The sequence below is a fragment of the Mesoplodon bidens genome (genome assembly GCF_964165515.1).
Source record: "Mesoplodon bidens genome assembly, chromosome: 15".
NCBI lineage: Eukaryota > Metazoa > Chordata > Mammalia > Artiodactyla > Ziphiidae > Mesoplodon > Mesoplodon bidens.
The window spans coordinates 65,060,476-65,086,691 of NC_138171.1; the positions used below are offsets into that span (position 1 = coordinate 65,060,476).

General features: G+C 58.2%; 1 protein-coding gene and 1 long non-coding RNA gene across 9 annotated transcripts; one reads left to right on the top strand and one right to left on the bottom strand.

Annotated features, from left to right (window-relative positions):
• On the bottom strand, positions 1 to 18,460 carry TRAF7 (TNF receptor associated factor 7). 8 transcript variants are annotated; one of them, XM_081256375.1, is made up of 21 exons: positions 18,318 to 18,460; positions 10,863 to 10,981; positions 10,554 to 10,611; positions 8,951 to 9,042; positions 6,083 to 6,199; positions 5,507 to 5,599; positions 5,306 to 5,339; positions 4,457 to 4,640; positions 4,230 to 4,358; positions 3,357 to 3,574; positions 3,201 to 3,274; positions 2,926 to 2,974; positions 2,712 to 2,839; positions 2,433 to 2,515; positions 1,656 to 1,695; positions 1,438 to 1,554; positions 1,230 to 1,352; positions 957 to 1,076; positions 737 to 868; positions 533 to 652; positions 1 to 361 (listed from the first exon to the last, which is right to left on the bottom strand). In XM_081256375.1, the coding sequence occupies exons 2-21, from the start codon at positions 10,941 to 10,943 to the stop codon at positions 347 to 349; spliced, it is 2,007 nt and encodes a 668-aa protein (XP_081112501.1). In that variant the 5' UTR covers positions 10,944 to 10,981; positions 18,318 to 18,460; the 3' UTR covers positions 1 to 346. The 8 variants fall into 8 exon arrangements, with proteins under 8 accessions (XP_081112501.1, XP_081112496.1, XP_081112497.1 ...); XM_081256370.1 differs by having other exon boundaries at positions 4,224 to 4,358; positions 18,318 to 18,458; XM_081256371.1 differs by lacking the exon at positions 18,318 to 18,460 and adding an exon at positions 13,104 to 13,123 and having other exon boundaries at positions 4,224 to 4,358.
• Positions 18,461 to 18,839: 379 nt separating this feature from the next.
• On the top strand, positions 18,840 to 19,908 carry LOC308629127. Its single transcript, XR_014017630.1, has 2 exons — positions 18,840 to 19,063; positions 19,292 to 19,908. It is a non-coding gene; the product is annotated as an uncharacterized lncRNA (long non-coding RNA).
• Positions 19,909 to 26,216: the final 6,308 nt, after the last annotated feature.

Here is a 26,216-nt window from a genome sequence, read left to right on the forward strand (position 1 = left end):
TTTTATTTCAATCAGGAAGTAATCAAATTTATATACAATCTAAAAACAGTAGAAAAGGTGAGTAAAAAGGCCCACAGTCCATCTGGAGTGGGGATGGAGGGTGGGCCTGGTGAGCGTCGTACCTGGTACCCAGACGGGCTGGGCACTGTCCTGGCAGTGACGATGACAAGGCCAAGCAGAGGGAGGCTCACTGGGCGCAGGGCAGGGAGGGCACTGTCTGCCTGGCTGAGTCTGCCTGCCTGTTCCCATGGGGCAGGCAGAGACCCCAAGACCAGCCATGTGGCTCGCCGGACTTGGACAGGCCTAGGTCAGGCCCAGAGGAAGCCAAGACCTGGCCTGGATTCTGTTAGCAAGTCCACACCTGCAGGGGGAAGGCTCTGTTTCAGGTGCCCCTTTGGCCATCCAGCCCCAGAGCCAGCTGCCGTCCATACCCGCCCTTCACTGCTGCCTGCCCAGGGCCACTAGATCCCATCTCCCCCGCCCCCGCTCCCCCCATGCAGCCCCTTTGGATGGCCTGAGCCAAGGCACTGACCTTCACGGTGCTGTCCACAGCTCCTGAGAAGAGCCGGCCCCGGGACACAGCCAGTGCAGTCACACTGCCCTGGTGACGCAGCAGAGTCTGCGTGCAGATCATGTTGTCCATACTCCAGACCTGGGGGCACATGGGACATGAGGACCGCGCAGGCCTGGCACCCACCCTGAGCCTCCCACCGTCCGTCGGTAGGCCAGCTCGCACCCTGAGAGACCGGTCATAGGATGCGCTGAAGACTTTGGTCTGGTCTGGCGTTGAGATGACCGCCAGGGCATACACAGTGCCAACGTGTCCTGTCAGGGTCCGCACCTGTTCCTTAGACTCAATGTCCCACACCTGAGGGGGTGGCACAGGCAGGTCAGAGACACAGACGGGGAAGACGGGGGCCCAGAGTCAGACCCTGCCCCTTGGCATCCACTCTTACGTGGATGAGGTTCTCATAGGTGCCACAGACAATGTGGTGATTCGTCACGGCAATAGAGTAGACGCTGCCACCAGATGTCTGCAGGACGTGGATGCAGTCAAGGGTCCGGATGTCCCAGATCTATGGGTAAGTGCGGGCTACTTGGTCCCAGGCCAGGCACCTCATCCCCTGGGCCTCTCAGCAGCCCACCCACCACCCAGGGTGCATGTGAGGGTCTCCCCACGCTGGCAGCGTGGGGGCAGGGCAGATGGAGCCGGCACAGGGAGGGCGCACCTTGATTGTCTGGTAGGAGCCGCTGTACAGGTAGCTCTGGGCAGCCACTAGGGCCCGCACCCAGTGGTTGAGGCCGGTGAGCTCCTTCTTCAGCTTCAGCTCGGTGCCCACAATGTCCCACACCTGTGGGAGCGGCCGTGAGCGCAGGCCTGGGGGGCAGGCACCGGCACCCTGCTGCCCCGCACACACGTGCACCACCTTGCCTGACCTTGATGGCCTTCAGGGAGCCGCTGAAGAGCATGTTGTGTGAGGAGACCAGCGTGCACACCGGGTTGTCATGGGCCCGGATCGTATTCACCTTCTGCAGGTTCTGGATGTCCCAAACCTGGCGGGAGGGAGGACGGGAAGCCTTAGGCCCTGGCCGAGCCCAGGCCCCAGTGGCACAGTGAGCCTGGGGGTCCCGGCCCGCCCGCCGGCTCCACTCACGATGATGGTGCAGTCGGCTGAGCCGCTGTAGAGCTTGCACCTGGGGAAGTAAAGCCAAGGTGTCAGGGTGCGAGAAGCCAGTACCCTCTCTGACAATGCCCTGGCCAGGCTGGGGGAGCACTGGCCACTGGGAACCAGCAGCCTGGGCCATTGCCAGGATCACTGCTGAGCCCAGCCTCAGTTTTCCTGTCTCAGCGAGGGGACCTTGGATGTGGAGGCCCAGCCCCGTGCCTGCCTGGCAAGCATCTGACAGCTGAGCTGGGAGGTAATTACCCCTGTTAGTGTTGCTGGCAGTCAAGCTGTTGCTTCCTGTGAGCCAGCATCTCTCTCTCATACACACACACTCACACACTCACGCCCACAACACGAAGCCTCATGACACAAGACAGGAGGGAAGGTCTAGAAGGGGCACCCTGGGGGTGAGGCGGTGGCCAGGCAGGCTTCTCTGTGGTGCTGCGCCCCGGGCTCTGGCTGCCGGCCAGCAGTAGCTGAGCCCCTGCCTCCACTCTCTGGTCCCACATCTGTCCTCTGGCTGCCTGAGGCTCTCCAGGGCCAAGGCTCTGCTCTGTGAATGTACAGCTTCAGAGGTGGAAGGCCCACATGCTGCCACCCATGATTCAGCCCAGCTCAGGGTCGAGGGCGTCTCCCAGGAGGAGCAGACAGAGCCACCTCTAGGACACGTGCAGCCATGGACTCAAGCTCACAGTCCACAGGACCTCCCATCCCCGGCTCCACATGGGCCCTGTGGTCTGTGGACACATGTGTGCCTGCACTCACCCCTGGATGCAGAGTGCCAGCACGATGCCATCATGGCCCTCCAGCGTCTTCTGGCACTTGTAGGTGGTACACGTGTCCCACACCTGCGGAGACCAGGATCAGGGCAGGTCCCAGCAGGGTCAGCCCAGTGGCAGGGGGCACCATGGCAGGAATGACGTGAGCATAGGGGGAGGGGAGAAAGCCCCATCCATGGGCAGGCCTGGAGCCGGCAGAGACTGGTGTGCAATGCCCACCCCTACCCCGCCAGGCTGCCAAGCCCCTAGGCAGGACCCTACCCACCTTGATGGTCTTGTCAGAGGAGCCGCTGAAGAGCAGGTCCCCCATTGAATAGACGCAGAGACACCAGACGGGGCCCTGGTGACCCACAAAAGTTCCTTTGCACTTGAAGATCTGCTGCGGGTCGTAGGCTGCAGAGAGATGGGGGAACTGGTGATGGGGGAACTGGAGGGGGCTTCGGGGATGGCGGCGGGAGCGGCAGTGGGCCCATACTCACATCCTAGGATGCCCATGTTCAGCCGTGCGTTGATGTGGGACAGCTCGTCCTGTGAGGCCAAAAGTAGAGCAGAGGGTGGGGTGGGCGGGGCTCCACAGCCCTCCATGGCCCCAGGCCTGAGCTCTGCCAGGGCAGGGCAGATGCAGCAACAGCCCTCCCAGCACAGACACCTAATCGTAAGTGGGAACAAGCCTCCTGCTGGGACGCAAGCTGAGAGATGGTCCCGTGTCCCCCAGCCCACCCCACCTCCCTGCATCTGGCCCCTGCCCGCTCACATTCAACATGGACGCGTCCCTCCGGAACTCCATGAGGTCCTCGCTGAGCTTGCTCTGGTTTTCATCCAGGACATCTGTGTAGCAGGGACCAGGAGCAGGGTGTCAGGGACCAGGAGGAGGGGCTGCACCCCTGCCACCTCTGGGCCAGGCTCTCACCGAACTTGAGCTCCAGGCTCTTCTCCAGCTGGTCGATCTTCTCTGAGAGCTTGCCCAACATGGAGCGCAGGAAGGCGATCTCCTGGTCCTTCTGGGCCAGCGCCACGTGCATCTCGTGGAAGCGGTCATCCGTCTGCTGAAGGAACTCCTTCAGGCCCTCGAAGCGGCAGGTCTCCAAGTGCGTCTCATACGTGTCCTGGTTTCCGATGAACGTGCACCTGGAGGGACAGGACAGCTGCCCTGCCCACCTGCTCAACTGCCCGCCCAGTTGGGCTCTTCCCTTTGCCTCCCCAACCCCAAGAATCTCTCTGCCCGCTGCAGCCCCGATGGGCCACCATCCTCTGCATACCTGCATGCCCACCAACCCACCTACCCATCCTGCTTCTACCCAGCAATCCAGTTATCACTTCGCTCCTGCTCAGAGCGCTTCAAGGGCTCCTCCACCACCTCACCAGCTTCTGCCCTAAAGAGCCAGCTGCTGCCTCTTCTCCCACCCCCACCTCCCCTCTGCTCTCAACTCCACCAGCTGCCGGAAGCCCTCACCCAGGTCTTTGCCCAGCTCGTGCCCATGCATGCACTCATTCTCAGCTCGTGCCTTCCCCAACCACCCGCAGCTCCCTGACCGCTCCGTCCTCCGTGTTCCCATGGTGCGCAGGTCTCCTCAGCACCTGTACCTCAGTTTGTAATTACATAGACGATGGTGTGGTTCCCGCTAAGGTCGTCTCCCCAGAGCCCGGCAGACAGGCGGATCTCAACCAAGGTTTGCTGAAGGAGGGACCGTGAATGCCAGCCCAGGCCCACTCGCCCCCTCAGGTCCGCCCACCCCCACCCCGGGGCGGCCCCGTGCGCCCACCCCCGCCCACTCACCCGTACTTGGAGTGGGGACACTTGATGTGCTCGCACTCCTTGAGATGTGCCTCCAAGTTCATCTTGAGAAGGGGCGGGCAGCTGGGGTTGTTGGGGCACCGCACAGGCCTGTAGTCACAGCTGCCCTCGTGGTCCCTGGGGGAGATGGGACATGGGGGGGGGCTGAGTCCCCAGGGGCACCGGTTCTCAGTACCCCTGGGGGGTGGGGACTGGGGACGGAGGGGGGCACTTACTTCCGGACGCTGAGCTTGATGGTGAAGGGACACCCTCGGGGGTCCACCTCAAAGACAGTGGGCTTCCCGCCCCCCACTGCCCGACAACCGTGCCTGCAGTGGATGAAGAGCTCGCCAATCTGCTCAGCCACTGCGATGTTGTTCACCACCACCGTCAGCTTGGCATTGTCCACAGGACACTTCTCTGGGGGGGAGGGCGTGTTGACCCCACAGCCCACCCGGCCACCATCTCCCCTGGCAGCCCTGCCCTGGGCACTGTGGCTAGGCTGCTCTGGGGGAGACCATTCCCTGGCGGGCGGCAGGCCTGGAACACGCTCCCCGACCTGGGTGGGCTGAGCCTCTGTCAGGGGCCTAATCCACCCATCTACCTTCCCCTCTGGGGCTCCCGGAACAGGAAAGGGTGCACGGCTGGGCCACCGAGAATGACCACTGGGTGAGCAGGTGGTGGCAGAGGCCTCTCAGTTGACCCGAGAGTCTGGTGCAGGGCCAAGAGAGCTGGGGACAGAGCATGGAGAGGGCCAGTCCTGGGCCAGCCACTAAGGCCTGAGACGGTGAGGCCGGCAGCCTCGACAGCAGGGGCAGCGTCCGAGAGAGTGGGCGCTGTGCCCAGAAGGCCCACCCACACCCACCGTGGGGCGGGCTCTGAGCTGCCGTGCTCATCAAGGTCTTGAGCCTGGCCCGAGCCTGGCCTGAGCAGTCACCCAGGAACCGCTGCCACAGGAGGACTACGGAGAAGCGGCTGTGCAGCCAGGGTCTCCATCAGTGCTAGGCCCAGGCCGGACCTCCCCGGAGGGACCTCCCCGCCACTGGGGAATAAAGGCGGCCGAGCCTAGGCTGAGAGGGCCCTACCTGACTTCAAGGCGCATCTTCGACAGAAGGTGTGCTGTGAAGACAATGGACGGATTGGGGTGTGGCCGCAGAGCTGCCCCCACCCCGTGCCCACTGCAAAGGGCACCTGCTGGGCGGCCAGACCAGGCCTGTGAGCGAGGCCAAGGCTCCCCATGAAAGGGGCCTCACGGTGGTGCACAGGTCGGGGAGGGGCAGCCTCACCCCACACGTGGTGATCACAGGGTCCTTGAACACACTGCAGCAGAGCTGGCAGCAGAGCTTCACCGAGGGCTGCTCGGCAAACACCAGTGGCTCCTAGAACAGGCAGGGCTGGGTGAGGGTGGGGCCTGGGACTGCTGACATGGGTGAGGGCACCCAGCCCCTTCCCCTGTGGGCCTGGGCTGCCCTCTTGGGGTGGAAGCACCTCAGCCGGGGGGTGTCCTGAGAGGAGGAGTCCGCTGAAGCCTACGGCTGGGCCTGAGCTCCAGTAGACCTGAGCAGGAAGGACCCCTCCAGCCATGCCCTCACCCCATGATACCTACCCTCTCCCTGGGACAGAGACTAGAAAGGGCCCCACATAGGACCCACCTTTCATTCCCAAAGCTGATGCCTGGGCAGCCCCTGGAGCGGGGAGTGAGAAGAACGTGCCTGGGGGACCCAGCCCAGCCCCCCGAGTCCCTGACGTGGACCCGTGCGGATCAGGGGCCCCGATCAGGGCCTGAGGGGAAGGTGCCCCCACCGCCCCAGGACGGGGAGGGTCCCTTGGAGTCTGCACAGAGCCTGCCCGGCCACACCTACCGGCTCCTCCTCCTCCTCGGGCAGCGAGAACGTGGAGCGCAGGGACATGCTGGACTCCGAGTGCAGGGAGCGGACGGAGATGGCCGAGTCAGAGCGGCGTGGGGTGCTGATGGGGGGCTGCGGGCAGACAGGAGGCCGTCAGCTGGCAGGAGGGCCGGGCTCAGACCCCCGTCCCAGTGGGCACCCACTTAGCCCACGGCCCGGCTGTGTGCGGGGAGCCGGTGTGACGCCCAGGCCCCGCCTGCCTGGCAGTCCCGGCCCTGTGGTTGGGACGCCTGCTCACATCTGCCAACTTTCTTTGTGTAAATGGAGAGACTTCCTGCTATTCAATTCTACGAGGACACGCTCGGCCTGCTTCCTGCTTCCCGTGAGGGAATGTAGGCCGCAGAGGGGGCACCTCCACCAGCCAATCCCGGGGCGGGGGTGGCCACGGCCCCCAGACTGCTGGAGGGAAGGGGGTGGAAGGCTGGCCGCGGGAAGCTGCAGGGCTCCAGGTGCCCGCTGGGCTCAGCCACCGGCCTGGCTGTCCTGGCCGGGGACACTAGCCCAGGCCAGTGAGGCTGCCTGGGGGGGAGGTGGGGACACCCCCACCAAACCCCAACCAAGCTTCTGAGAGCAGGAGGGGGGGCCACGGGTGCTCGTCTCTGCCTGAGCCACCAGAAACACGGATCTGGGGGAGTGCCAGGGCAAGGGGTACTGTCCCTTCCTCCCCTCTGGGCCTGGAACCCTCCAGAAGAGATACTCCAAGAGCAATCACTCCCCACGCTCTTCCCCTCCTGCCCCAAAGCTTCATTCATGAGCCATAAACCTCCTGCCTCCACGCCCAGCCCACCTGCCCCCTCTAGGTCCCAGCCACTCTGGGACGTGGCTGCCTCTATCTGAGCCTCTGTGGGTGTGGGGACTGTTGGAATGATCCCCTCCCCGCCAGCCCGGGGTGTGGGACCCACCGCGGGCAGAGGGAGGCTGGCCGGGCAGTTCCAGGGCCCGGCTTCCCCGAGCGGGTGCAGCAGAGATCAGTGTCCCCAGCATGCCCGCAGACAGGGACCTCCCTCACCAGGGCAGCATCTACCTCCCGTCACAGCATCTCAAGTGGCATGTTTGCATGGAAATGCCACATGAGAAACAAGAGGGGAAATCAGAAGAAGTGTCAAATTATCCCCAGGGCAGCGATGGAAACCAGAGGGTGAGAGCAGGTCCAGACAGGAGCTGGGCTAAGCATTCGGGGCCCGGCCTGGCTCTGTTCTCCCCTGCCCCCCTAGCCCCCTGCCCCCCTGCCCGCCTGCCCCTTGCGGGGCTCCCACTCCTCCTGAGTGAAGGGGCTGTGGCTGCCAGGCCGGGGCTGGGGGCAGGGTAGCTAGCCCTAAAGTACAGGGACTGGGGGACGGCCCAGCTCCCCAGGGCAAGCAGAGGGGGCAGCCTGTGGGGGCCGAACGTCCAACAGAGATGGTGCCCAGGTGGCGGCGGCTCAGGGCCCTCACAGCACACGCCTACCTCCTTAGAGCCACCAAAACCCAAGGATTCCAGAAACCATAGGCACGGGGAATTCACTTCCTTCAAGGCCCAGCTAGGCAGGCGAGCCTTCTGTTCCCAGCCTCACTCCGTGGGCAGGTCACAGGTCCCGGAGACCGTGGCAGGCAGAGCCCAAGGGAGGGGGAGCTCGTGCTTAGGGAGGGCCTAGTGCAGTGCTGGGCACACAAACGTGTTTGTTTGAATAATTAAAAATACTTTTTTCCTCCCTATTAAATAGGAAACAAAGGCCTGGCTGCCCAGTATGAGGAGAAGCCTTCGGTGCTGGGAGGCTAGAAGGGCTGAAGCACTGGCCGGGGTCTGTCGGGGGCTCTGAGGGAAACCAAAAAGCAGGCACAGGAGAGGTAAGTGGCAGTGGGAGGGTCCTCGCGTCCCACCCCCACCAGCCAGGCCAGCCTTCGCTTCCCGCAGCAGTCCCAGAGCCGGGCAAGGACCGACAAACAGGGAATGGCCACTGTGACCCTGGCCACACGGCCTGGGTACCGACAGCCAGCTCCAACTCTGACCCGAAGCCCTTCCTCACTGACCCCAGCCTGGGCCTGTCCATCTTTCCCCACCTGCTGAACCCCGTCTCCCTCGTCAGGAACCCCAGACTCGGGGCCTCTGCCTCTACGCGGCAACCCACCCATTCATACTCTGCTCAGCAACAGAGGAAGCTTTAAAAATGGGGATTTGGGAACTTCCCTGGTGGCGCAGTGGTTAAGAATCCGCCTGCCAATGCAGGGGACACAGGTTCGAGCCCTGGTCCAGAAAGATCCCACATGCCGTGGAGCAACTAAGCCCGTGCGCCACAACTACTGAGCCTGTACTCTAGAGCCCGTGAGCCACAACTACTGAAGCCTGCACGCCCTAGAGCCCATGCTCCGCAACAAGAGAAGCCACCGCAATGAGAAGCCCACGCACCGCAAAGAAGGGTAGCCCCCACTCGCTGCAACTAAAGCCCACGTGCAGCAATGAAGACCCAACGCAGCCAAAATAAATAAATAAATACATAAATATTTTAAAAATGGGGATCTGATCTTGTTACCTTCCCGAATGAACCTTCTGTGGCTCCCACCCCCACAAGATGGAGCCAAACTTGCCTCCTCTCAGCCTGCAGGCGCCACACCCTCTGGCTTAGCCACCCTCACCAGCGCTCTCTGGAAACCCAGCCATGGGTGCTCAGGCCTCAGGGTGTTGCACATGCTGGGCCTCTGACACCAGCTTGCTTCAACCTCAGACCTGAGCTCGCGGCAGAGCCTCCACCTTCAACTCCTCCTGGGCCCTAGGCGCCTGGAGGGAGGGCATGGTGGGAGGCAGGCTCTGGAGGGGTGGGGAGGGGGGAGCGAGGCGCAGACCTACCATGCTGTCCTCCTCGTCCCGCGGGGAGTAGGCGAGGGAGCTGGAGGAAGAGGGCGTCCTCCGGTGCTGTTTGTATGTGCTGGTCCCATCGGCTGTGAAGAAAAGAGGACTGAGATGCTGCGAGCGGGGCCGTGCGGGGAGGCCTGACCACCGTGGCAGGCAGTGGGCTCCTTCGCAGATGGGCCAGGCAGGGGCAGAGGCTGGGCTGGGGGTTGTGGTTGCCTCCCCAGGTCTAACCAGTGCCTGCAGCTCACCCGCAGGGCTCAGCCTGCCCTGGACAGTCCCAGCGCTGAGTCCAGAAGCTCCCAGCCCCAGCCCTGCCACCCACAGGCAGAGAGGTCCGAGGCCCCTCAGCTGGTACGTGGTGGGGCCAGGATGGCAGCCTGGTGGTCTAGGTCCCCTCTCTGCCCACCTCCTCCCCTGGTGCGGCCAGAATCAGGAACCGGCCCCAGGCCCTCTTGGCCTCCTACAGGGAAGGCTGCTGAAGGCATGGCCCTCCTCCTCCTGCATGTCACCCCAGCTGCCCAGAGAAGGCACTGGTCAGGGGTCCACGTGGGAACAGGAGCCAGCCTCACAGGCCCTAAAGGCAGCAGCCAGAGGCCTACAGTGGCCAACACTGGTCTCAGGCCCCAGCCAGGGCCAGATGTCGCAACAACCAGCCCCAAAGGCCTGGTTAATGATCCAGGCTTCAAATGGCTGCCCTGTGACTGGGCCTCAGTTTCTCTGTCCGTAATGAGAGGGGCTGGGTGAGGCAACTAACTGTTCGTGCCTGGTCACTGGCTCTGACCATCCCTGACACTGAGGGAGTTGCTGGGTTGGCCACGGGCGAGACAGGCCCCCGTTACTCTCTGCCCGGGAGCTTTTGACTGCCGTGACAGGCTGCTACATGGTTTCTAAAGGTAGATAAGAAACTAAAGAACAATTACTCGGGTGATGCGATTAAGGGGTATGTATATTTGCTTTTTCCTCAGAAAAGAACATCTAAGAAAAAAAGAGGGCTCTTTCACAGCCCCGAGGGGGTCACCCAGCGGTAAAAAGGAGCCTGTGTGAGCAGATGTCCACGGCGGCCTGGTGACCCCGCCAAAAAGTGTATCAAGAAGATACCGTGGAAAAGCAATTAAAAAACTAATTGGCAGCTGGTGTTCTCCTATGAGGGGCAGAGTCCTGAAAAGGCAAAAGAACACACACTGCTCCCCAGAAGCACCGGTCCTGACAGGAGGGGCCACATGCCCTCATGTCTTCGGGAAGGAGGCTGTGACCTCGTGGTCTAGTTCCTCACCACCTCCCAGAACACACAGTGCTGAGGGCTCAACCATGGGAGCAGACTCGGGAAAGGACCCCGTGAGTACTTCTTATCACCTCCCCATGCCCAGCCTGGTCCCCAGTCCTGACCTTTCAGAGCCTGCTAGAAGCCTGGGTGGGACGAGTCAGGGGTTGCTTGATAAAGGACAGGTGTGCAAAGTGGTGCCGGAGAAGTCGGGCAGCCCACCCCAGAGAGGCGGCAGGCGAGGCCCCGGGAGGCAGGTGCAGGAGGATGTGGGGGTGTGGGAGGAGGATGGGGGACTCCTGCCCAGCCCAGGTTGGCCTGAGCTCACAGGCTCACCTTTTGTGATGGTGGTGACAGCCGAAAAGGCGGGCCCGAAGGTCGTTTCCATTCTGGTCTGGAGAGAGAACAGATGAGACTTGGCCTTGGCCCCAGTGAGGATGTGGACACACACGTGGACATAAGCTGACATGCTTTCCCCCTAACGAGTCCACATGCGTGCATATACTCGGACATGCCAACCACACACACATGGCCCACCCAAGGGACCTCCAGGTAGGGAGAGGACGGCTCTGGAAGCTCTTCTGGGGCCCTGGGTATGTGGGGTGTGCACAGAGGCAGACCCTTCCCCGAGGGTGTCCCCCTTACCCCGGTGGCGGCGTCTGGGGTAGGAAGGTTGCTAGGCCCCCCGGAGAAGCGGTTGTAGCGGGCGCTCTTGCCCGAGCTCATGCTCTAGAGAGGCATCTAAGGTCCTCGGGCAGCGTCCCCTATGGGTGGAGCACAAATGAAGGGCTTTGGAGATGGTGGCCAAGCCCCTGTCGGTTTGTGGGGCCGCTCCACACAGGCAGGCTCCCTCTGGCCAGTCCACCACAGGCCACGCTTCAGTCTCTCTCCACCACCAATCCCAACAAGGGCAGGTCCATGCGGGCAAAGTCCCTTCCCCTCCCTCCTGTCCCAGGTGTGCACAGGCCAGAGGAAAGGAGGAGACCCTAGGTGCAAGCAGGCAGCTGACACTCAGTTCTACCTTGCTTTAAGGCTTAGCCCTTTGGAAAAGCCCACCAGCTCCACCCCAGAGCTGGAGAGGCCCTCACCCCTGCTCTGTCTGCTCCTCTGGGTCCGAGGTCTGAATGTCCCTGGGGCCAAGGCTGGGTATACACAGCAGGACAAAGCCACAGGCCTGTTTCCTGCCAGGGCAGGTGTGGTCAGGCCGAAGCCGCCTGGTCTGCAGGATGTCGAGGATGCTGGCCGTGCCCGCAGAGAACCTGTGGGTGACGTACTTGGAGCCCAGCCCCTCACCAGCCTCACCACATGCAGAAAGCCCCTTCGGGCGGGGGAGGAGTGAAGAATTCCGACTCTTGACCTTGTGCAGGTCACCCACTCCAGGAACAAAGGGTGCCCCAGTGTGACCCCGTCTCAAGGGCTGGGGTGGCAGGGAGAAGGCACAGTGGGACTCATCCCAGGTCTCTGGTGACTCCCACCCAAGAAGAGAGGGGCTAGATGGGCCCTGAGAGAGCTGGCCAGGCCCAGGTGTACCCACAGGGTAGGAAGAGATTAGAAAGAAAAGGAGACCCAGTCAGCACCTCACACTAGGACGGGACCCCAGGGAGAGCTGCTCCATTCCCGAGACAGCGCCCACCCTGTGGTGGCCCTATCAGTAGGCACCCCCTGGGAGCAGTCTTTCCCATGTCAGGACCCTCAACAGTCTGTAGCCAGGAGCACAGTCTCCCCCTGCAGCGGTCGGCTGTGTTGAGAGCCATGAGACTGCCGGCTTGAAGCCAAGCTCCCCACGGGGAGGAAGGACACATGCTCAGGACTGCTGTCAACAAGCCCACTTGAACTCTCCACCTCAGGAGACTCCCAGCAGCATCCCCTGGACTGTGGGCTCATTGCCTGGCACCCGGCCCAGCCATCAGACCAGCATCAGGAACTGCTCTAGGAGGTCAGGTTCATCTTGCTCCTGGGGCCGCGTGGCAGGCAGGGGCCCACCCTGTGGTCTGGAGTCCCGCAGGACTGTGAGGCTCCAGGGGTGAAGGGCTGCTAAGCCCCCCACACTGTGGGAGAAGGCGGGAGATGCTCTCTGCCCCCTACTGTGAGTCCAGCAGAGAGCAACTGTACAGTCCAGCTGGTTCTGGCACCTTCCACACCAGGTCCTCCTGACCTGGACCATCTAGCGACGTCCACGCCCCACCCCCCACGGCCAAGCAGTGTGACCTGGGGCCCACCCAATGGTCCCCCAATGCGGCCTGCAGGTTTGCAGGGAGGGGAGGGGCTCTCAAGCATACCCCACCCTCTGTACTGTGCTCCCAAGCTGCCCACCCCTTCAAATGCCACCTGCACGCCACCCTCCCAAACTTTGAGACTCAGGCATTGACAGGGTGGCTCTTGGCCCCTGCAGTTGGCACTGCCATGAGGCACCTCCCCCGCAGGGCTCTGAGCCCCTGTGGGTCTGGCTATATAGGGGGTCCTGAGAGCTTGGCCAAAGTCCCCCCGTCCTGCCCACCACTCTCCCTGCTGTGACTCGGGGGGCTTGGCTGCCTGCCCCAGCCCAGGCTGTCTGGTGGCCTGTCCTCTCAGGCGAGAGACGGGGGCTCCTGAGAGTGGTCAGCGCCAGGCCCTCAGGCAGAGGGGTGAAAGGGGCTTGTCCAGAAGCCCACCTCCAGCCCTGCTGCGAGTCTGCACGCTAAGCAGGAAGTCTTGGGGGTCGCCCTGCTTGGGGTAGGGACACTCTGGCTCCAGTGAGGCCCAGACAGTGGAGAGTGGGAGCTCCAAGATTCCTCGCATCAGCATGAAAAGCTCCGCCCTTTGGGGAAACCCAGGGTTGACTCCAGCCTTAGCACCACGGGGGCGGAAGTGGGGGGTGTCACAGGGAGGCCACTGGCTGACACTGACCTGGATTTTACAATCCATCTGCTCCTTCCAGTGCAAGCTCCCAGGGCCAAGAAGCCAGCTGCTGGCTCCAGCAAGCGGCACCCACGGTCCGGGTGGCCAGGGCCACAGCAGGCACTCCCCCAGGACCTCAGCCAGCCTGCTGCCCGCCCCACTTCGGTGCCGGGTGCCCAAGTGCCTGTTGCTGTAGCCTGGGAGAGCTGGTGTCTGGCTGTCCTGCACTCTGAAGTGAAGTAAACAGAAAGGCACGCAGGGCCCGCAGGGCAACATGCAAATCAGGCCGGGAAGTCTGCAGACAGCCAATAGCGGTCAGGCCCACAGCGATGACACAGGACCCAGTAGGGGACGTACAAGACCAGCCCGTGAACCAAGCTGAGTGAGGGAAGGAGGGCGGGAACCATTTCCCAGTTCACAGGGTTCAGTGTGCAGTCCCAGCCCTGGACAGGGGGGTGGGGGGAAGCCCCTGGTCGCCCCGCCCACCCGGAACCAGAACCAGAGATTGCATCTAGAGCATCTCAGAATTAAGCAAGATGCCCTCGGCCTGCCCTCAGGCCGGTCCCTGGGGGCTGCATTTCGCAATAATGGTCTTCCCCAGTATTCTCTGGCTCTGGAGGCCAAAACCCCAGAAACATAACAGCACACGCAGCACTCCCCTGGCTGGGGCTACAGGGAGGCTGGGCCCAGCCGTCCTGTGGGTGTGCCCTGGCCCCCCAGAGGAGGAGGCCTCTTCCCCACCCCACAGTCAGCCTGAGGCTCTTAGGCAGGCAGGAAGTTGTCAACTAGAGCAAGAATCCTCAGCCAACCCAGAGCCTGGCCTCTCTCAAACTGGGAAAAGCCGTGGGATGGGCCGACTAGGGAGACCTGGGGTTGGGGAGGGCGAGAAAGGGCTTCCCCTCAGTCCTTCCCCACTCCCTGCCAAGTCCCCACACCTCCTGTTCCCAGGTGCCTCAGCAGAGCCCAGGGGAGGGACTCAGGGATTCTACCCCAGAAAGAGAAAAGCCCCCAGGTCCTGATGGAAATGGGGCTGTCCACCTTGGATAAGGCTGATGGGAGAGTGGGACCTACGGATGCTTAGGGTCCGTGCAGGAACAGCCCGTCCCCTGCCTCGCCTGAGCCAGGGGTCAAGACCCAGGGGTCTTTGTCCACCCACATCCATGTCTAAGGGGCTCCTGGGGCCTGCGGTGCACTCACCACCCAATGAGGAAACAGCGATCTGCCCAGAACGCCCCAGCCCCTGCACTTCTCCACCACAGCCCCTCTTCAGGAAAGCCCCTCATCAGCCCCCTTCTCTGAGCAGCCTGCGCAGGAGGGCAGGCCAGCTCCATCGGGGCCCCTCCTCAGCCTGTCCCCTGGAGGGAGCCCAAAGGGATCTTCTGGGGCCTCACCCTCAGGACTGTGGGACATGACCCCCCTTTCCCTTAGGAAGTACCCAGAGGGGTTGTGGGTTAGGCATGGTCCCGTGGCTGGCAGCCAGTGGAGCGGCAGCCTAGGCTGGCCATGCCAGAGCTGGGGGCAGTGGGGTGGCCAGACGCGGCCGAGCCCCACCTCAAGGCAGCTCCTCTGATAGCCTTAGGCAGCAGATGTGGTGGGGTTCCCTGAACAGCACATGCTGAGCCAGCGAGGGGGTGGACTGCCCTATAAATGTCGTCAGGCCACACGTTTGGCAACGACTGCCCCAGGGAGGAGCGTGGGTGGCTTGGGAATCCTCGTCCCTTCCTGCCATGGAGCCGTGGGTGGCCAGCTGGCTGGACTGTGGCCGGAGCTCCAGGTGCAGCCCCTGGCACAGCCCCCCAGTAAGCCCTTCCCTGGGCCCCCCGGCCCCCAGGCCCAAGCCCAGGCCAGGCTGCCAAATCCTATAGACACAGGCCTGGTTGCCATAGCAAAGCCACACACACTTCCCCTGGCTGTTTCCTGGAGTCCCCTTCATATGCCTTTTCCATCCCAAACAGGAAGGGTGTGATGTTGGGAACCCCCTCAGCAGGCCCTGATCTGAGGTCTGCCCGGCCTCCCTTCCCTCCCAGCACTCAGCCCAGACCTTTGCCCTCACCTTGCCATCCTTCCCTCGGTATCCACAGCCTGGACTCCCCAGAGGTTTCAAAGCTGCCTACCTAGACACCTGCTGTGACCTCCCCTCCCAAGGGCTCTGCCCCCTTGCACCCTCCACCCAGCCTCCTGGCCTTTCCTGTCCAGGTCCAGCCTCTCCAGCCTACCCGGCCCCCTGTGCTAGAGGGAGTCTCTCCTGCTCTGTGGCCTGGCCTTAACCCCCACTTGGCAATGGGAATGCCTTCCCTTCCCCAGTTCCCTTGGGGCCAGCCTCATCTCCCCATCCTTTTTTTCCCACATCTGATGGCCATGTATGAGGTGGGAACCTGGCCCAGCCTGGGGGACATCCAGAGGGCTTCCTGGAGGAAGGGGTTGGCCAGATCCAGAGCAGGGAGAGCATGTTCTGGGAAGAGGTGGCATTCATCCCCCTATCTCAGTGTGCAGCTGCAGGGCCACTTTTTCCTGTCCACACCTTCCCTCCACTTCAGTGCCCAGCCTAGCTTCGACTGCAGGGGTGGAACTGGGAAGCATGTCCCTAAATTAGTGGGTCTAAACTCATGGAAACAGGCCCTGGGCCTTCGCCCAAGAGCCAAGTGGCCAGCAGTGCCTGGGCCCAGTCTGCACCTCCAGGCTCCCTTGGCTGTTTTCTCATCGCGCCCTGCGTGGCTTCTGTCTCCTGGGCTTCCTCCTTCTTGCTCCCCTGTAGAAGTCAGGAAGGGCACGCAGTCCCTGGGCCAGATCTGGGTCTGGAGGTGACCGGGAGCGTGGAGGGCAGAGGTCTGGCCCAGCCCACTCCTCCATCTAGCCCTCACCATCCAGCCCTCTGGCACATTCCTCCAGTCTGGTGTCTGCTGGGCTGCTCCTTCCCCGCTGGGTGCCCTCCCTAGGTGCTCCTGGGATTGTTCACCCCTCCAAAAGGCTTCCAGACAGCTCGCCTCCTCCTGCCTAGGGCGGCCAAGGGCCAGGTGTGCACAGTGACATCAGCACCCCCCCAATGCCCACCTCCTGCTTCGCCTGCCCCACCTGACTCCACGCTCCTCTGGGGAGCAACCATACCTCTTCTGCCCCACGGCCAGTGCACAGCGGACACTGAAGGCATCTGTTGAGAGGGGTTGGTGGGTCCATCTTCATGGGTCTGAGCCAGAGGTCTGAAGTCCTAGGTGCCTACCCACAAGTGCCAGACTCAGACCTGAGTTGAAATTCTGCTTCTGCCACTTAACAGGTGTGCGACTCTGGGCAAGTTACTTGCCTGCCAGGTCCTCGGATTTCTCACCTATTAAATGGAGTGGATGTACCCAAGTCTGGAAGGAACTGTGAGAGATGCCATGTGACTTAACAGTGAAGACGCCACTGACATCAGCTCCTCCCTGAAAACTGAAAATGGAAGCTGAGAGGCCACCCGAGGCACAGACAGCCAGCGAGGGGTCACGGCCAAGGCTGACCAAAGCCCTGTTCCTTCTGCTTCCTCTGTTGCCGCGGGCAAGCTGAGGAGCTCCACCTTGCATGTAAGCCAGCCCCTCCCCAAGCCATGCCAGCTAGAGGCCAAATCACAGTGTCTGGGCTGCCGAAGCCTCCCAAGCGGCTCAGGCCCTTCAACTGCATCTTCTTCCATTTCCCAAACTGTCCATTCCTTTGTCCAGCCAACTGGCTAAGGTTCACATCCACTGCAGGCCAGGCCCTATGCTCCTTCCCAGCCTGTCTCTTTCAGCCAGACTGCCCTTTTCCCTGCTCTCCCCACCGAGGGAGGTTCTGGCTTCCTGGAGACAGTACTGCTATAGGATGCAGGCACCTTGAGACACAGGGCCTGGGGTTTCCATGGAGAAACTTGAATCCGCAGAGCAGTGAAAGTGGGAATTTATGACGGAGAGGGGAAGGGGTGTGGGAAGGGAGAGGCCCAAGAAAAGGAATGAGGAAGAGAGAGGCCACATAGTTGGCAAAGGCCAGGGGGTGGGCAGGCCCTAGGAGAGGGGGCCTGTGTGTGTGTGGGGAGGGGTCTGAGGGATGGGAGAAGGGTGTGCTGACAGGCTGGGCAGCATAGAGCTCTAAGCAAGGGACACAGCAAAGTAGGTTGGAACCTCTCCCCCCTAGAGCAGGGTGTGATCCAGCAGGACCCCAGACTCATCCGCAGCTGACCACCCTGACCTGGCTCAAGACAACCAGGCCCGGGCAGCCAGACCCAGTGAGAACTAGTAGAGGAGGGCCCCAACCCACTCTCCTCTGCACACAAGCCAGCCTCCTCACTCTCTCCTACTTCCCCACTGAAGCCAGCAGTCCATCCTCCACTCACAACCAGAGGCTCTTTATTAGACTTAGACCTGATGCCCTCTCTCCTGTGCTTGAGTCCTCCAACAGCCTCCCTTGTAAGCACAATACAATCCCCATCCTGCACTCTGGTGTGTCTTCACCAATTCACTTCTCATGACGTTGCCAGTACCCGCTGGTGTCCACTGAGCTTCCTCACCCTGGGCCTTTGCACATCTTGCTACCTCTGCCCAAAAAGCTCTTCCAGCAACTTTCCAGGACGGGATGCTCACTGTAGGTGCCCCCTCCCCAAGCCATTCAGGAGCCCCCGGTACTCTCTTTCTCAGTACCTTGCTTCTTTTTTTCATGGTACCTATCACAAATCTTCATGACTGTGTCTGTGTATTGTCAATCCCGCGCCCCTCTCTAGATCACCCGTTCTCAAAGCGGGTACGCTTGGAAATGTCTGGAGACATTTTTGGTTGTCACCTCGGGGGTGGGGGAGGGTACTGGTATCCAGTGGGTGGACACCAGGGATACTGCTCAACACCCTACAAGGCACCGCAGGGAATGATGGGCACGAGTATCAAGAGTGGCGAGGTTGACAAACCCTGCACGAGAAGAGCCTAGGAGAACTGGGATCATGCTCTCCGCAGTCTCCCCGCGCCTACGACAGTGCTGGGCACCCGGCGGCGATCAGTAAACGCAGGAAGAAGGAATGAATAAAGGAGAGAATGGAGAAAGGGAATGAGTGACGGACCCGCTGACGGACAGACGGACTGACCGGGGAGACCCCGGAGCGTCTCAGCCCCGCCCCCCAGGCCCGACCCATTCCCCAGACACCAACACGCCGGCCCTCCGCCCCACCGCGCGGGCACAAGACGCGGGCCCAAGGCGCGAGCCCCAGGCCAGGCACGCCGCTAGGACACTCACCCGCCCGTGGCCGCTTGGAAACCGCAGCGCCACCCTCCCGCTTCATCGTGCCCCCTCTACCGCTGGCCGGGAAAGGGACAGGACATTCGAGCCGGAAGCGCTCAGGCGCTGTGCCCGCCGGGATTTGCAGTTCCCTGGCTCTCGGGGCCCCAGGCGGCCGCCTTACTCGAGGCTCTTCAGAAACTACGACTTCCGGCGGCTCAGATGTTGCGGGGCGGGATTGGTGGCTTCAGAATCACTCTATGTTGCAGATCGGTCTCTGATTGGCTATATATATCCGTCGCTCACAGTTAAGTTCAATGGCCTCTGCAAAAGGGTGGAGCTTCGGGTGTCGGGTCCGGGAGACCGCCCCCAAAAGAAATGTCAAGGCTCGATTGGTGGAGACTTGGAGAGTAGAGAAAGGAGCGTATCAGCGGTGAAGAGGGGAGATACTTCCGCTGAGATTGCCCAATCGCAGAGGTGGGGAAGTTTCTATAAAAGCTTGAGCCTTAGACTCCTGCGTTCTTTCCGGATCAAGTACGAGGTCGAAGGGGTTGTAGTTTCTTGTTCCGTACGCCACGGTCGAGGGAGGAACCGGCCCCAAAGGGGGGTTGGGGAAGGGGCCCAAACCTGCCAGCCAACCTAGCCCCCGGGTCCAGCCTCCGCCTGAGACCCATCTTGGTCCTCAGCGTTCTACACGCTTCTGCTTCACCCTCCCCCCAGTTCCGTCGGGAAGTCGGAATCTCCAGATCTGCTTCTCTGTATAGGTAAGGCTGGGTTGGGCCTGGTTTCCCAAATTCAGTTCCGAGCCTGTGATGAATTGCTTTAATTTCTGACACCTCGTATGAAAACTGCACGCGCAGTCTGATTATTTTGCAAGACTGAGGCTTTAGGGTGCGCCTCCTTGATGGAAGGGCCTGGGGGGTGAAAACAGGTCTTGCCGGAAATGGCAGGATTGGGCATCTGTCTGCATTTGGGCGGTTTCTGACTTTCAGGACTGTCGGTGATCCGGCTGGAGACCTTGAGGTAAATCAGCATCAGTCTAGGGGCCTTGGTGCCCCGACTCGGATCCCTGGATTCAAGGTAGATCACGGGCCTTGCCCAGCTGTGCCTGGAGACCGCTGGCTTCTCCCTCTCTCTGCCTTTTTTCTTTTGTAAGGCTCCCCTCTTTGGCGGGAAGCTGGGATTTTGCGCTATTTGGGGAAAGGATTTCTTGAACCTTATTCTTAAACTGCTCCCGCGACATTGCCAAATCCAGTGCTATGTCGGGTAGAATTCACAGGACTCTTCAGGTTTTATTTTTGTTACCAAGAAAGCAGGGTGAATGACTTTGGACTCTTCTGTTGCCTAGTCTGTCTCCATCTACCGACACTCCTTTGCCCTCGTGCCTACCTTCCATTGCGCCCAACTCCAGTAATCCCACTCTGCAGCTCCTGTAATCAGAGACCTGGGGAATCAGAGAACCCTCCCGTTATTCTAGATAGACAATCTTCTCTTAACTACATCCCAACTCTTAAGGGGGAAACAGAGCCCTTTCTACGCTACAAGTACCTGTACTTCTCCGGATTCCCTTGGCCAATCCCAAACCCTTCTTCCCTACGCTCTTCTGTACCCAACGATACCCCAGGTTGAAAATGCTGGTCCTGCTGGAGTAAGCCATAGTGGAACTTCCTATCACCCAGGATCAGGGAGAATATGCCCACTTAGGGAAGTGGCAAAGGGCAAAGGCACAATCAAGAGTACATGCGCCCTTCTTAATCGATTTAGCCCATTGCAAACAAAGACTGGGCCAATTTTCTGAAGACCCTAGTAGCTTCACGGGGGATTTCAGGCCCTAACCCTGGCCCTTGATTTAACTTGGAAGGACGTCCAAATGGTCTTACCTACCTCCTGTACCCATGAGGAGAAGCAGAGGATATGGGCAGCAGCACAGGTGTACGCTGACCAGTTTGCCAGGGACCAGCCCAACATTTATGTTGTTCGGGATGCAGTCCCAAATCATATAAACCCATTTGGGATTATAATTGCCTGGGGAGGAAAGGCCAGGAAACACAAGGTCCAGTGCCTATTAGAAGGAACGAGAAAGTGCATTTGGAAGCCAGTCAACTATGAAAAGGTCAAGGAAGTGACCCAAGAGGAAGAAGAAAGCCCTGTTCTCTTTCAGGGACAGCTTGTGGAGGCTTTTTAGAAAATTTTGCTAACAGATCTCTCTGCTCCCAAGGTTCAGTCCTTGCTGCCCCTGATGTTAGGCAAAAACTGCAAAAGTTACAGTTAGGCCCACAAACTCCTAGAGCTGGCCTTTGGAATATTTAATGGATATCAAACTGAGGAAGAGGATAGAACTCAACATGGAAAAAGGCAGGCCGAAGCTCAAGCTAAACTGATAGCTGTTGCTGTCAGCCATGCCTTGCAACCTCAGGGCAACCCAAAGGGGGCAGGAAGGTTGAACCATCAGTCCAGAGGCGAGACCAAGGGGGAATGCTTCAAATGCAAGTCACCTGGCCATTGGGCCCATGAGTACCAGAAGAAGCTCCCGGGCCTTGCCCAGTCTGCAAACAGACCAGTCATTGGAGATGGGACTGCCCTTGGTCCCCAAGGGGAATGGGGGCTCCTGCTCCTGCTCCTGAGATGGCCATGCTGGATGACTGAAGCAACCCAGGGATTCTGGCGGCTCCCCCCGCCCCGACCCCACAAGATGTCTTATCTCCCTTGAGGAGCCCCTGGTGGCAGGTAAGATCCATTTTTTAAATTGATACAGGAGCCACTTACTCTGACCTGATTTTTCACGCTGGGCCTCTTTCCTCTAAAAGCTGCAGTGACTGGTGTTAATGGAAAGCCTTGTACCCTTCACTTCACTGGGGCTCTCACCATTTTGAACATGCCTTTTTAGTTGAGTGTCCTACCCCACTACTAGGGAGAGAGCTTTTGGGCTCCCTCAAGGCGATATTACTGTTAGGAGGCCCCGAGCAGAGCAGCCCCTTATCTTAACCCTGGCTAAGGCAGATCAACACAAGAGCAAGGGCTTGTTCCCAGCGATATTCTACAAGCAGTGAACCCTGCAGCAAACTGGACAAAGGGGAGTCCCTGGGAGGGCTATAAATGCCCAACCTGCAGAAACTAGCCTTAAGCCAGAAGCTGCTTACTCTAACCAGAGACAGTACCCCATTAGGTTAGAGGCAAAAAGGGGGTTACAACCCCTCATACATAAATTCTTAAAATATGGCCTCTTGGTTTCCTGTCAGTCTGAATGCAATACTCCTATTCTGTCAGTTAAGCCTCATGGGGGGATATAGGGTGGTGCAAGACCTCAACAGTAAAAGAGGCAGTGGTTCCTATACTCCCCCTTGTGGCCAATCCTTATAAGATACTAGCCCAAATCCTTGAAAATGGTAAATGGTTTACTGTGCTCGACTTTATATACGGATGCCTTCTTTTACATCCCAGTTCATCCCTCACAATATTTGTTTGCCTTCGAGTGGACTAACCCCCACTCGGGCCAAATGCAACAATACACCTGGACAGCACTACCTACCACGGGTTTGGGCGCAGCTCACAGTGTTTGCCCAGGCCCTAGGAAGGGAACCAAGGGAAATAGGCCTAAAAGGGGCTATGCTACAGTATGCAGATGATATATTAACATGTAGCCCCACCGTGGAGGCTCAAGTGAGAACATCATTGAAGTTCTTAATTTCCTTGAGGTCCAGGATTACAGGGTCTCCCAGAAAAAGGCACAAATCTCAATGCAACAAGTTAAGTACATGGGACACGTTATAAACCCTGGAAGTAGACAGCTGTCGCAAGATAGGAAAGTGTTAGGCCTAAGTGCCCCAAAGACGTTTCTTTGTACCTTTTTACAAAGGTAAAAAGGCGGGGTTTTGCTGACTCTGGATCCCAGGGTTTGGGCTAATGTCTAAGCTCCTATATGAAGCTATTAAAAGCCCAGATACAGAACCATAACATTGGGCTGAGGGACACAGGAAAAGGCTTTTAATAGTATCAAACAGGTCCTCATTAAAGCTCCTGCTCTGGGTCTCCTCAGTTTTAAAAAGCCATTCATTTTGTAAGAAGTCCTAACCCCCTAAAAGCTCTGGGGGTCCTAAAAGAAACTAGAAGTTCCTCAGCCAATAGGCTAATTTTTCCACACAACTAGATGATGTGCCCCAAGGTTGGCCTGGCTGCTTTCGGCCAGCAGCTGCCACCACTTTATCGGTGGAAGAAGCTAACAAGCTTACCTTGGACAGCCACTGAAGTCGACCCCTGCCCCCCAACATCAAGTACAAAGGACTCTAGAGATCAGAGGCCACCGTACTAAGTACCAGAGTTTACTTCTTGACTCCCAAGAAGTAACCCTCAAAACTCCCAACACTGAGAAAAACGGAACCCTCTTACACTGTTGGTGGGAATGTAAATTGGTGCAGCCACTATGGAAAACAGTATGGAGGTTCCTAAAACTAGAGTTGCCATAGGATCCTGCAATCCCACTCCTGGGCATATACCCAGACATTTGAAAAGATACATGCACCCCAGTGTTCACTGCAGCACTATTTGCAACAACCAAGACCCGGAAACCTAAAGGTCCAGTAGAGTAGTGGATAAAGATGTAGATATATACAATGGAATACTACTCAGCCATTAAAAAGAACGAAATAATGCCATTTGCAGCAACATGGATGGACCTAGAAATACTAAGCGAAGTAAGTTAGACATACCATATATCATTTATTTGTGGAATCCAAACTACAGCACAAAGGAACATCTGTGAAACAAAAATAGGCTCAAGACAGAGAAAAGACTTGTGGACTGGGGGAGGGAAGGACTAGGAGTTTGGGGTAGATGCAAACTAATATATAGGATAGATAAACAACAGGGTCGTACTATATAGCACAAGAAACTATTCGGTACCTTGTAATAAACCATAATGGAAAAGATGGAAAAATATATACATACAACAATCACTTTGCTGTACACCAGAAACTAACAACATTGTAAATCAACTCTACATCAATAAAATTTAAAAATTGCCACACCCTCAAACCCAACTACCCTGATGCCTGCTGAAGTCCCAAAGGTAATACATTCCTACCTTGACCAGGTTTGTCCCTATAGGCCTCATATGACAGATCAAGACTGACAATCCTGAGGAAGAATGGTTTACTGATGGCAGTTCATTAAGGACGGGCTCAGGAGGGCAGAGCATCATAGAGGAGAAAACTTTGTGCTGCCCAACATGGCAGCCCAGAAGGCCGAACTCTAACCCAAGCCTTAACCCTAGGGGAAGGAAAAATTATATACACAGGCTCTGTGTATGCCTACCTCTACATGCCAATGGAGCCATATGGAAACAGGACTTGAATGCAAAAAATTCCCCTGTAAAGTATGGGGCTGAGATCTCACAGAGGCAGCTCAAAAACCAAACAAATCAAGTAACAGTCATTCACTGCCATGGACACCAAAAGGGAATCTCCCAAATTATCAAAGGGAACAGGGCAGATGGAGAAGTAGAGAAAGCGGTCTTGATACAACAAATGACATTAATTCCATCCCTTACCCCTTCTAACATGCCCAGGTACTCCTGAGGAAACCTGGGCGCAAGAAAAAGGGTGAACTAAGGGAACAGAAGTCTGGTGGCGCATCAATCGCTTTTTCTGACCAATGGAAAATTCAAGGGCTACACGATTTTTCTCCATCTGGGGAAGGATACTATGTCTACAGTGCTTTTCTGGCTTTTAAGGAGAAAATGACTCCCAGATATGATCAAATGGTTACTTGAGCCTGTGCCCTCTGTGCCACCTATAATAAGGAGGCCATCTCAAGCCCCTCCCCCGCCTTTTGTGAGCCCAGTCCAGCAACATGGGTCTTAGCCAGGAGAGGACTGGCAAATGGGTTTCACTCAGGTGGCTTCTTTCCAGGGCTTCAAGTATTAGTCTTTGTGGGTAGTTTTACTGGATGGGTGGAGGCCTTTCCCACTAGCACAGAAAAGGCAACTGAAGTGGCTAGAGCGCTTCTGAAGGCAATTATCCCTAGGTTTGGGTTGCCCTGACACCTCCAGATTGACAGTGGACCCTCAATTCATAGCAAAGGTTACCCAAAAGACCCTAGGAAATAGATATACCTTTATTTGTCCTGCAGACCTCAGTCCTCAGGAAAGGTGGAACAGACCAATCATACCTTAAAGAAAACCTTGGGTAAGCTCGTCAGGAAATAGCAGGGGTACCACCTGCTGCCAGCAGCTCTTTAGGGGCAGCCCCTAAAACAACTAGGTTGAGCCCCTTTGAAATGACATATGGTAGGCTAGTCCTCACCCTGGACATGGTAACCAGCTTAGAAACCTAGGCACACCTCAAATACATTAACCTGGGCCAGGTCCAAAGGGGGCTATTCAAGAATATGGAAACAGTTCACCTCTCCCCCAGATAACAGCCCCAGTTACTCCATTGTAAACCCTGGGTACTGGGACCTGGAAAAATGAGTCCCCTGGTGACCAGGTACTCCCAAAGCAAGAGTCTTGATCAAGTTTTGCTAAGCACCCCTACAGCGGTTAAACTTAATGGAGTCACTAGTTGCGTCCATCTACCCAGAATTAAACCTGCTTCCACTGATCTGTTACAGGAACCTGAAGACCCACATCCCAGCTATTCCCGTGAACCTGCCCAAGACCTCAAATATCTCTTCAAGAAGGTGATCCCCAAGCCAGTGACAACCGCATTGATAAGTAAACTCTCACTCTGACATTAATTTCTTTGGGGCTCTCCAGGTAACAAAAGCAAGATAAGTGACAGTAGGCTGGGAGCCCGTATTTGCTACTGGGCTCTTGTTTACTGCAGGATTTCTTTTAACGCTACTTGCATCCCGGTTGCTTCCTAAATTAGAATTCTGATTGATGGCATTACAAAGTTATTAGTCACCCTAACTTTTCTCTTCCTCCTTTGGGGATTCATGTCAGGGGAGTGAGGATCCAACGCAATAGTAAATCTCTCAAGAATTATTGCAGAACTTCCCTAGTGGCGTAGTGGATAAGACTCCACACTCCCAATGCAGGGGGCCTGGGTTCGATCCCTGATCAGGGAATTAGATCCCACGTGCATGCCACAACTAAGGAGCTGGCAGGCTGCAACTAAGGACCCCTGGAGCTGCAACTAAGGAGCCCGCCTGCCACAACTAAGACCCGGTTCAACCAAATACATAAATATTTTTTTAAAAAGAGAATTATTGCTCAGGGAGAGAATCTCTCAGTGCTGGGTCTACCGTCCCAATCCTCAAAGCGACGCCTATAAGCTTAAAGAACTAAGCTACATACCCAGTAATGATGACCTTGAACTTACTCTGGCTGAAGGTCCTGCGACCCCTGCTCCCCTCAGAGTCCACATCCAGCCCTTGGCACAGCTTCCATGCCTGGACCTGACCCCTCTCGTTAGTGCATCCAGCACACAAAGCTACCCCCATCAAAGCATATTTGTTTTGTACTCCATCATAAAGGTAACTCATCTTGCTGCCCATGCCAGAAGCCTGGAACTAAATTCTGCAATGCACCAGCAGTTGACATCACCACCATTACCCATAATTTTAATTGCGAAGATCAAACAGGCAATGCCACCCATTGGTTCCTCCAAGATCAGTTGGCCGGTGGGATGTGTCTCCTGGACAGGCCTGGCGCCAAGCGTCTAACACACATCTTCCTTGCATGAGGTACATGTTTTTTGCCTCTCCCAAAGCCTTCGAAAAGACTCATACACCCTTATTCAGTGGTGGGATCCTCTCCTCCAGCTGTACCGGAACCCCCACCTTGGGCAGACTCTGCTGAAGTAGTTTAATTCCACAACAGTACGTCAGGCATGTGCCCCTCCCAGACATCTATTCCTTTGTGGTCCAGGTGCAAACTGACTGTCCTCTTCAAAAAAAAAACCCAATTCCTCTTTCCCT